Consider the following 12,127-nt stretch of genomic DNA (forward strand, 5'->3'; position numbering starts at 1 on the left):
ATCCATTCAGGCCACCGTAGAATGTCCTCTTCTGTTGCTTAGTGAAGACAGACGTGTATTTAGTAATCATTGCGGAAATAGTGAGACATGGCAGCCGAGCTCGAGAATCGGGTTTTAGAAGCATTTCAGGGCCCCGGGCCCGGTGGGGGCATGTCAGCCCTAGACGGACTGGACTGGGGTAAGTTATAGTTTAGAAGCAGTGTACGTTTCTATAATGCAGGATTATATAATACTCATCACGTCTGTGTGTGTGTGTGTAGATGTGTGGGTGTCAGAAAGAAATGCAGGATAATAAATAGGAATATGTATGATACTGACAACAATAAGTACTTACGAGACGTGAGAGTATAAATCCATACATGATCCATACATGATCCATACATGATCCATACATGATCCATACATGACATATTAATAAAAAAGGGGGTACTAGTACAGTATGGAAAACAATGTTCTACTTGGTCCAAATTTCTGCAAGTCAGCTAATACCTAACTTACAGTGTGTTAAACGTATTTATTGAATGTACTTCTACATCCTCTGTGTAACTCTTATGAAATATGCAGAGGGCAATAACATGTTAAAAATGCTGATTTATACCATATGCTGAAATGGGACTTTGTTGAATTATTTTATAATATGTGTAATCTGAAAATGAATACATTTCAATGATTAGTAAAGGTATGACCTACACCCAGAAATATAGTTACTGCTTACTATTTCGAGTCCTTCTGTAAGGATGTTTATAAAGACCTGCAAATACCCCTTATACAATGCACATATATATCTTTATATAACACGTGTAGGGCACCAGCATATTCTGGAACTTTAATTAATATAATTTTGGAATTACATATAGACCCATCTTGATGCAGGCACACCAAGGCAGCAGACTGGTATGCGTGGTGTTTAGACTGGTCCTTGGTGACAGAATGTGTCATTCGGTTTCCTGTACTGTAAGAGATAACCCATCTCAGCCGCATATCGATTTATTTAGTTTACAGAACTATACAATGTAGGATTTGAGAAAAGTCACAGATGTGCTATTGTACTGAACAGCATTTTAATTGGAAATGCTTATTAACCCCATGACTTAGTACGATCGACTGGTGTCCACTTGGGGCCAGAAAAGTGTGTTGACTGTCCTCAACATATTGAGTGTTAAGCAGTAAGGCAAATTGAACTGTTTATGATCAGTGGAAAGATATGCCTTCCATTGTCTGGAATGGAAAGGTTGGTGGGGGAAAAAGTTTGTTGAGTAGAGGTAGCCAGGTGTAGAGACAGTTTCATTTCTAACTGCTACACTACGGAATATGTGTTTTACATGAAAATAGGGCTGGTGTGGTCCTTTTAGTTCGTCAGCCTTTAACAGACTATCTTTCTGTGTTAAACTCTCTTTAGAGCTTCTTGGATCTGACCCTTTTGCTTTGGTGACAGGTTAGTCTGCCTAGTATGATAATATGCACTTGGCACGGACAGCTGCCAGCAGGGTTCAGTCTTCATGCGGGCAGTCACAGTACACTACTGAGTAAAACACAGCTCATTCAAAGTAAAGATAACAAGTCAACAAAGTTAACACCTGCATTTTAATGATACCTGACAAAAAAGTGATTAATGCCTTTTTACTGTGGGATATTTAGGGCTTTTTTACCATTAGATTATTGTGATTTGTATTTATTGCTTTATATAGCGCCATTATATTCCACAGCGCTGTACAATGGTATCTTGCTTTTAAACACAAAAAATAGTCTGTGAATGTTCCCTATTTTAACCACCTGTGATTTATGTAACACCGTAGTAATGGTTTGGGAAAATTCTATTTATACATCTGTATCATAAACATAGATAACACATTTGTGGAGAGCAAACATATTTAATCTTCATCAGTAATATATGTCTTGAAAACATTGGTTTTATTAAGAATTGTATTTTAACAGGCGGCGTACCTTTTCATAATTAGATAATTACTTGAGGTATAGAAGGAACGAACAGGAGTATTAGAGAGTGATTCCCATGTGTCCTTTTTTTAAATAATTTATTAAAGCTACCTATATGGCAAATTTTGCATAACAGATGTCTGTCCTAAAGACCCCTAACTCACACTACACTTATAAATACTATAGGATTATAGAATGTAAGGTGCGGAATAATCATGCTTATTCTGAGAACAGTAAGTTAAAGGAACAATTGCGACAATATACTTCTTTTCCTGCTATTGAAAGACTAAGCTCCCTATACCTTCCTGTGCCCTAATTATACATCACACTCTGTTACTCACTTGCCACCCTCGGCCACACATACACAGCACTGTCAGCCAATTTTTACTTAGCACGTAGACTTCGTTGATTAATACCCTACCCTTCATCACTGCCAGAGCACACATTACATGTCTTTTTGCCTTGGTTGGGATTGGAGCTATAATTCTGAAATTCTGACTATTATGTCACCAATTTCCAGCTCTGCTTTAGTCTGCGCAGAAGAACAGGCACTTGTGAATCCTGCATGAATTTCATGCAAATATTGATGAAATCAACTAATTTGCCATTCAAATGACTGAAAATCAGCAGCAGTTGTAGAGGTGGCTCTCAACATCTATAGAAGGGAGAAAAGGGACATCATATACCGTATTGGCTCAGATATAGGCCGCCCCCGTATATAGGCCGCACCCTCCCCGAGATATGCTGGCACTGTCCTCCCTCCCCGAGATACGCTACCACTGTCCCCCCCCCCCGAGAAATGCTGCCACTGTCCTCCTCTGCCCCCCCCCTACTTACCGGAGCAGACTCCCGGGTGTTTTGCGGGGCCGGCGGGGGACATCTACGCAATACGTGCATACAAGTTGTATTGCATAGATGTAAAACGCTTAGACAACCTCCCGTGCCGGCAACGCCCCCCCCCCCCCCGTGGGAAGTGCTGGCAGGGGAGGCTGTCTGAGCGTATCGGGGAGTAGGATGCAGGTCCCCTGCACCGCTGCGGGGGATCTGTATCCTAACCGCGCTGCCTGCCCGGCACCCCGAATATAGGCCGCACCCCCACTTTAAAGACTTAGAGTGGGGGAAAAAAGTGCGGCCTATATTCGAGCCAATATGGTATTTAAAAAAGCAAATATAAGAATGTATTTTTTTGTTGTAAGTGTGAAAGAGTAGGGAAATTGCCACCCAGCAGAAATAGAAGAGCGGACAATACAGTCAGGTCATTTTAGGATACATGGGGAGTATAGTTTGATGCCTTACAGGAGTTTAAATAAAATGCAGAATAGATGAGCCCAATAGCTCTTATACGTTGTCCAGGTTAATTTTTTTACTTGTTTGACACCTTTGGCCAGCGATGTAATTATGTCGGTTGTTGCCATAGAGTGCACTTCACTTCAGCTTCCATTTCAGCCTCCTTTTGCACTTACCTTATAGAACAATGCTTGTCCGTGCTGGCCCACCTAGTGGCTCTATAGTAAAAAATGATGAGGTCTGATGACCTCCTGGTTCTTGTTGTAGTGACAAAAGTGGGGACAGGCAACAGAAATCCATACCAAAGAGGCGCATATTTATATGTCTTATCGCGTGGACCCCTAGACCTTGTCAGTGTAGAGTTAAATACATTTCTATTGTCTACCCATGGTATTCAACTTGTGTCTGAATAATCTCACATGGTTTTCCCTACATTACATGAATGCTATAACTCAATGAGAGCATGTTAGAGTGACTTAGGTTTTAACCCATTGAGTGCCACAATGATACACTCAGGGAGAAATGTAAGCATGTAGGACTGATAAAAAAATTCCTGTTCCTTAAGTAGTAGTGTTTAGTAGTGCTATTAATGTGAAATATTGGGTATAAAAGATACCTGTGTATAATAAGCAACATTACCCTAAAGTTATAGGAAAAAAATAAGTACGTGTCTAATACGCATTTATAACTCCAGCTTCACAGGTAGCTTCAGATACGCGCATTTACATGTGCTCACACTCATATATAATTCCATTTACATATGTACATACTCACATATAGAAACTCACTCCATTTATCATGAATACACATCTACATTTAGGATCCTGTCCCAGCTTACTTCCTTTGTAGGGCAGCTCGGAGGAGGCTCATTCCTTGTAGTCCAGCAGCTGGTGACAAGTGTGGTCTTCACCTCCCTTGCAGCCCTCTCATGCGGCCTGTGTCTGAGTGCTGGGATATGACCTCCTTTCCCGCTGCTCAGATGCTGGCTGCATTGCAACTGTAGTTGAAAAGTAGATTTTATATGTTTGGTTTGCTTTTTGTTGTACATCTTTGTCTGATTTTGTGTTATATAACGAATGCCCTCTTGAATAAGTAAAATACCCCATATGAATTTATATAACTGCAGTTATTACTGATATTATTTTATAAAACAATGCACGAGTTCTTCTTGACTGCAGCTCCTGAGGCTTTCAGCAATAATGAGTGTTATTGTGGAATAGCCCACAAAAGTGGTTTGTGAAAACATGTTTTTATTCCTAGACTTAGTTTTGTTTGCTGTAATCATAGTATATTTCTAGCAACTTATGTGTGCCAACCCTGCAATAAGCTTTTGCCTACTGTTTTATTCTACATATGTGTAAAACCTATATTTGTGAAAGGACCGTTGGTGGGGTCTTTTGTTTTCCTTATTTTTATTATTTGGTCGGAAATATTAGAAGTAGTAGGAAAAATGTTGTATTGTGTTAGCAAAGTCCCTGGGCTGGCCTCCAGAAGATTCAGTCAAATTAAGTTACCTATCACTTAAATGGTTAAATCATCCGAACCAATCAGTATCTGGAACATGGGAAATAATAGGAAGAAGATGAAATTATTTGATGATTTCTATTGTACAATCATATTCCATAGTGTTGTACAATGTGATTATAAAAAAGCACCCTTTTACTTCTTTAATAAAATTGATAACTATTACCCCAGACTTTTTCCTTATTACTGAACCCCTATCAGCCACTCTGTTTTTTTCCCTTTTCTTTCTGTTTGTATAGCAGTTACTATTAGTTACTACAAAAGGCTTCAGTGGCTCATAAGGAAGTAAAACTGGTTGATGCAATTAACTGTAATAATTGTACCTTGTCAAATATGCACCAGTGTGTTTGCTTTATAATATTGATCTAGGATGGATAAAGTCAAAATTGCCCTCTGGCCCTTGGTGTACTTGCTATTCTGTGGTTTTTCTCAATACCCTAGGTACTAAATCATAAACTTGATAAACCCCTTGACTGCATTAGGTCATACCATTACTTCTTAAAAACTGGTCAGAATAATTCAACATAATAGTATATCCTTGCAATGATGCATTAGCAGAAACTCTCCTATGTTAATATGCTGGAGCATGTGTTTCAACCCCCGCAATAAGTCATGGTCCCTGTCAGCTACGGCCAGATGAGAGTGAGACGAGGGGAGTAACAGCAAAGTTGTTCAGTGGGGTTAAGGTCCCAAACCATGTCTTTATGTACCTTGCTTTGTGAACAGGGGCACAGTCATGCTGGAAAAGGAAAGGGCCTTCCTCAAACTACCACAAAAGTTGGAAACATACAATTGTCTAAAATGTATTTGTATGCTGTAACATTAACATCACTGCTAGAACCAATGGGATATGCCCAAACCCTGACAAACAGCCCAGACCATTATCCTTCCTCCACCAAACTTTACAGTAAGCACTATACATTGGAGTAGGCAGTGTTCTTCTGGCTTCTGCCATATCTAGATTCGTCCATCACCCTTTAAGATAGCAAAGCGTGATTCATAACTCCAGAGAACATGTTTCCATTCTCCAGACTGGAGTGGCTGTATGCTTTACACCACTTCAGTCAAAACTTGGCATTGCACTGTGATCCTTGACTTGTGTGCAGGTGCTTGGCCATGATGCTTCCTGAGGTACTCCAGAACTCTGTAGTGAGCCATGCTGCAGAGGAGAGGCACTCAGCAGCCCAACTGTGCAGTGCACTAAGGCAGATCTAGCAGGACATAAATTTTATGAACTTAGTTGCGGCAAAGATGGCATCCTATAACAGTGCCATGTTTAAAGCCACTGAGCTCTTCGGTACCAACCATTCTACTGCCAATGTTTATCTAAGGAGATGGCATGCTCTCTCTCAATCTCTTCCTATCTTCCCTGCCAACCGCTTCCGTGTCCCGTTTCCTTTTTTGCAGCTCTGCTTCTTGTTCTCCTGTATTCTTTCTTGGTCCGCTTGTTCCTTCAATCCGCTCCTTTAACCTGACATCCCAGAGTGCTTCTGCAAAAGGATGGAGCTTCTGCAAAAGTATTTCTGCGCTTCTCTTTCGCCACAAATCTGTCTGCATAATTCTGGCCTTTTGAAGTACTTCTGCAAAAGCATGGAGCCATGGTTCATCCCATGGGGACAGCTTCCTGCCCATTCATCCGAAGGAGAGGATGTGTGCGAAGGCTCCATGCGTTTGTGGAAGCACCATGGGAGAGCAGTTTAAGGGCGATGATAGCAGGGAGAAGCGGACCAAGAAAGAATACAGACAAAAAGGAGACTGGGACACAGAAGTGGTAAGCAGAGAAGGTAGGGAGACCTCGAGAGAAAGTGAGTGAGTATAAGAAAGTAAGCAAGGTGTGAAAGAATGAAAGAGGGTGAGTGACAACAAATTTTGTTTCCAAATGGAAAAAGTCCTCCGTATTTCATCCAGGACAGAAGGACAAGAGAAGCAAATTTTTGCCTAAAACGAAAAGAACAAAAACGAAACAAAAAATGTATCCAAATTATTGTTGGTCGATTAAACCTATCATTGTATGCGCACACACACATGTTCTGCTCAATTGGTTCCCATCTTCAAGTCATCTATCTGTGAATAGACCAAAGGAGGGTGGTGGTGGTGGTGGTGTTGGTGGTGGTGTTTCCATTTAGAAATAAGATGTATTAATTTAAGTTTGAGAACTATATGGACTTTTTTTCTTTTTTTACATTTATTTACAGATTCATCACTTTTTGATGAACTAAGTGGTTTGGTTGATGTTGATGATTTGTTTCAAGATGACAAGTGCAACGCATATGTGAGTACAACATGCATGTATTTAAAGCGTTTTATCTAATATGTGACAATGTTTTGAGCTTTCAGTTTTCATTGCTTTACATTCTTGATTTTTCAGGAAAGTAATTTTGATAACTTGGATTTTAATGTGGACTTATTGTCATGGAATTCACCCCCATGGGACTGTTCACATCAGTACTTTTCAGGTTAGTAGCTTTATTGGTAGTTAAACACAAAATCTATTGACAGATTGCTCACGGTGCTGGAAGTTCACTGTCCTTAATCCTATGGCATTTTCCTAAATATTGTGGTGTTAGACTATTTTGTTGATATGACATTTACCACGTGTGCAGCTCTTCCTTGCCAGTAAATTCTAGGGAAATCCACTATGCAGAAGTAACTGGGAGTGCATGTCAGTAATAGATTTTCCCATTATTGTGCAGTCAAAGGCAGCTGCTGCAAAAGCAAACAAGTTCTTATCTTGAATTGGAAGGAGTAAGGGAATACAGGATGGGAATGTAATCTTGACCAACTTATACTGTGTATCAGTTTATAAAAAGACATGGAATTGGAAGGGGTTCAGCAACAAAACAAATTTATTGGAAGATCTCGGCCATGAAGATAAACTTTCCAAATTGGTTTGTTTACTTTAAAGTAAATATTGAGGATATGATTAACATAAGCAAGTATATTAAAAAAAATAATTCAAAGACATGTTGGGGGATCTTTTAACTCCTAAAATTTAACAGACAACACTGCATAGTGGATAGTTGGATGAAAAAGAAATGCTTTACCTCTTGAGCAAAAATTAGATTTTTGCTTTTTTGGATCAACAGATACAGAAGAATTGAACTTTGCAGGCTTTGTCATTTTTAACCTTACTATATATTCTACACACAAAAAATAGCGTTTCCAATTATTCTGTTGGTGATTCTTTGCAATGTGCTAGTGGATGCTGACTATCTTTTGTTTTTCCTTGTCAGATGACAGCATAAAACCCGAACCTTTGTCTCCAGCTTCTTCCAGTTGTTCCGTACAATCTCCACATTCTGTTGATTCACTGTCATCTTCATCACAATACGTACCGGTAAATAAACAGGCTTTTGCCAAATTCACTGTACTTTGAATAATGGATTTTTGAAATAAAAGTCAGAAGTCCTTTTTTCCCATTTTTTTCACCATAGAAAAAAATTACAGGAAAACATGAGTACTGCAGAATTGTTAGAAATGGTATAAAAAACAGCTGTGTCCTAAAGGGGTTAATATGCATTCTTCTTTAGGAATAAAGGAATATTAGGCTATTTCTTTAAATTTTCTTCAGATATAATGGTCATCTGTTGCATCTTCTGCTGCCCAAGACAGGTTCCTCCCCCATAATTTAGCATATTTATTTTTGTTAGAAACATCCATGGGTCATACTATTTGTATATGGCAGCCTGCTGTAGTTTTAGTTTTTCCTTTTGCACCATACCCCTATATTTATGCGGCCAATTTAATAGGTGTAAAAAAGAAAAGGGGAGTGGCAATAATTTTTTCGAAACAACTTAAAATAGACCTTATATATGAGGAGGCAGACCCCAATGGACGCTTCCTGATATTAATAGTTAAAATTAACGACATTACGTTTACACTAGTTAATGTCTATGCCCCAAACAGGATTTCGGTTCGTTTCTTGGACAATCTTATTACTAAAATAGACTCCCTTCAGATAGGGACCCTCTTATTAGGTGGGGATTTCAATTCTGTTCAGGATCCCAAGTTAGACCGTAGTCATTTTAAGCATCACACTAAAAAACATACAAATACATCTTATGGGATTCAAGATTTTTTATTAAGAAATTCTTTGTTTGATTGCTGGCGTACTATTCACCCATTAGAGAGATTACACCTTTTTTTCAAACATGCATCAAACGTATTCGCGAATTGACTTTTTTTTGACAAAAGCAAATTCTCTGAAAATGGTGAAGGACTCCAAGATAGGAAATATTACTTGGTCGGACCATGCGCCAGTTTTCTTAGATATAACTAACTTGGTCGGACCATGCGCCAGTTTTCTTAGATATAACTAACAATCCCGACTATAAAATAAGAAATAAATGGAGACTAAACGAATCCTTACTTAGAAACACAACAATTTCAGATGAATTGTTACAGGAGGCTAAACAATTTTGTCAGACAAATGACAATGGGGAAGTATCAGATCCTACTCTTTGGTGCGCTTTTAAGGCATACATGAGAGGCGTTTTGATAAGAATAGGCACTAGAGAGAAGAAACGGAGGGGCTCTACGTTGACAGAACTTCACATAAAATTAGCCGAGTTAGAGAGAATTAATAAAAATAACATGGACCTTCCCTTGCTTCATCAGATAAAATTTATTAGAAAGGAAATTGTAACTAAAGAACAGGAAAAAATTAATTGGATGCTTTTACAATTACGCCAGAAATGGTACTATTCTAGCAATAGGGTAGGAAAAATATTATCTAACAAACTTAAAGCTAAACAAAAAACTGAAACTATAAAAAAAATTATAGTTGGAAATAATCATTTTCTTACCCCTAAAGCTATATCTAACGCTTTCGCTAATTATTATAAAACCTTATATAATCTTCCTGAGGTCTCACAGTCGGACCTGGAAATAAACACATTTTTACAGAATTTAAAGCTTCCAAAAATTTCGACTTCACAAACACAATTTCTAAACCAACCTTTTTCATTATTAGAAATTAATAAGTCTATAAAAGAAATGAAATTAGGCAAGGCTCCTGGCCCAGACGGATTTTCTTCTCTTTTTTATACATCACTACAGCATATGATTGCCCCGCTATTACTGCGAGTATTTTCCTCTTTTTCTTTAAAGGCACAACTACCGGCAGAACTTCTTCAAGCGGCAATAATCCCAATCCCCAAGGAAGGCAAGGACCCAAGCTCAACACTTAACTATAGACCTATCTCTCTAATCAATTTAGATATCAAGATTTATTCTAAAATTTTAGCTCAGAGACTAAAACAAGTGATACCACATATCATTAATAAGGATCAGACAGGATTTGTGGAAGGCAGAAGTCCTACGGACAATACCCGTAAGATTTTAAACCTTATACATAAGGCTAATTCTCTTCGAATTAAGTCTGCTTTTTTGGCGCTTGACGCCGAAAAAGCTTTTGACCGGGTTAACTGGAGATACTTAGAAGCGGTGCTCATAAAATATGGTATCGTAGGAACATTCAAAAATTACATCATGAACCTCTACACTAATCCAACTGCTAAAGTGGTCGGTCACTTACTGGACTCAGATTGGTTCCCTATAAGGAACGGAACCCGCCAAGGATGCCCACTAGCCCCTTTACTTTATATCCTTAGTATAGAGCCTCTTGCGGAATTAGTGAGACAATCGTCCGATATATTTGGCATACAAATTAACTCAGAGTCTTTTAAAATCTCTCTTTATGCAGATGACGTTATTCTGTCAATGACGAATTTAGATTCTTCTCTTCCTGCACTTTTTAAAATATTAGATAAATATGGTTTAATTTCTAACTACAAAATTAATCTTGGCAAAACGCAACTCATCACGACTTGTTTTACGCAAGACGAAATAACTGAGCTTGGGTCTCTGTGTTCACTCGATTGGAATTCCCAAACTATAGACTATCTTGGAATCTATATTACAAAAGAACTCCCTTTGCTTATTAATTGTAATTACAAAAATCTAATTGATAAAATAAAAGCACAGCTCTCAAGGTGGAAAAATCTAGAAATCTCTTGGCTTGGCCGAACTCATTTAATAAACGGATACTTAATCCCTAAAATTCTCTATTTTTTTAGAACAATCCCTTTGAGAGTTCATACCTCTATCTTGAAATGTATTCAGCAAACCATCGACCATTTTATTTGGCAGCAGAAAAGACCAAGGATAACAAATAACATTTTAACTAAGAAACCAAATAAAGGGGGAATATCCTACCCGAGTATTAACAAACTTCATGATGCTACAATGTTGACCCATTATTTGGCTTGGGATAAAAAATCTAATAATTCCCCAAGATGGTTATATATAGAGGAATCAGACATGGGCCACGAGGAACTATATCTTCTCTTTTGGGCTGACACACTTCGATTGAAAGATATAAAAATCTTGAATCCCATAATATATGACACACTTAAAACATTGCTTAAACTCAAACGAAGTATGGGGATAAAAAGATCTCTTATGCCCTCTACTCCAATGGAGGCTATTCGTTATTTTATTAGAGATATAGACCTGACCAGATGGCAAGGATGCGGTATTTCCTGCATTGGTAACTTGTTAAACCAAGATACCATTGTGCCCTTTCCCCAGATATGCAAATCTTTTTCTCTACCACCATCTGAATTATTCTCTTTTTTGAGGATTAAAAATCTTATTAATCAGGTGGGAATCGATAGGAATCCGGAAGTAGAACATTGGCTAACAACTCACAAAAAAAAGAAACAAATCTCAAGTTCAACTAAACTTTTATTAATTATGCAAAAGGATGAGAAAGATCCACCAATCCTGAAGTGGGAAAGTGAGCTAGGTTTCGAGTTTTCCTTGGATCAATGGCGTCAGGCCTTGGTTCTCATAAGAAAGCACGTTCACTCAATAAATTTAATAGAGATTTATATTAAGATAATTTATAGATGGTATCTGGTTCCAACTAGACTCAATAAAATCAGTAGTACACATTCAAACAGATGTTGGCGATGTCTCTCCCACATGGGCACATTTGCCCATATCTGGTGGGAGTGCCCGCAACTACTAAACTTGAGATATAACCTCTTGCAACTACTTGGCTCACTTCTCCACTTTCAGGACCAACTAGACCCACAGATGTTTCTTTTCCATTTGGGACTTGAGAAATACCATTTAAATCATAGAATTTTAATTATCCATGTACTTATGGCCGCAAAAATATGCATTGCTAGAAACTGGAGACAGGCAGGCCTATTTGACTGGGGATCAGTTATTAATCAAACTAATCATCAGTACTTAATGGAAAGAGGATACTATATTAAAATCAACAAGCTTTCTAAATTCGATAATATCTGGCTACCCTGGAAACACTTTCGAGACACTGATCCAGAAAATATTTTGAAATTCTCTACCTGAG

The 12,127-nt window shown here is 38.3% G+C and overlaps 1 protein-coding gene across 1 annotated transcript in view; it reads left to right on the forward strand.

Annotated features, from left to right (window-relative positions):
• ATF6 (activating transcription factor 6) overlaps window positions 1-12,127 on the forward strand; it is a 64,885-nt gene continuing 52,758 nt past the window's right edge. Inside the window, exons 1-4 of the mRNA XM_053470185.1 lie at window positions 1-178; window positions 6,942-7,018; window positions 7,115-7,202; window positions 7,980-8,083. Of these exons, the coding sequence (XP_053326160.1) occupies window positions 88-178; window positions 6,942-7,018; window positions 7,115-7,202; window positions 7,980-8,083 (360 nt within the window). The 5' untranslated portion in view covers window positions 1-87. The remainder of the gene's footprint in view (window positions 179-6,941; window positions 7,019-7,114; window positions 7,203-7,979; window positions 8,084-12,127) is intronic.

This window comes from Spea bombifrons, chromosome 6, assembly GCF_027358695.1.
Source record: "Spea bombifrons isolate aSpeBom1 chromosome 6, aSpeBom1.2.pri, whole genome shotgun sequence".
In the NCBI taxonomy this organism is placed as follows: Eukaryota; Metazoa; Chordata; class Amphibia; order Anura; family Pelobatidae; genus Spea; species Spea bombifrons.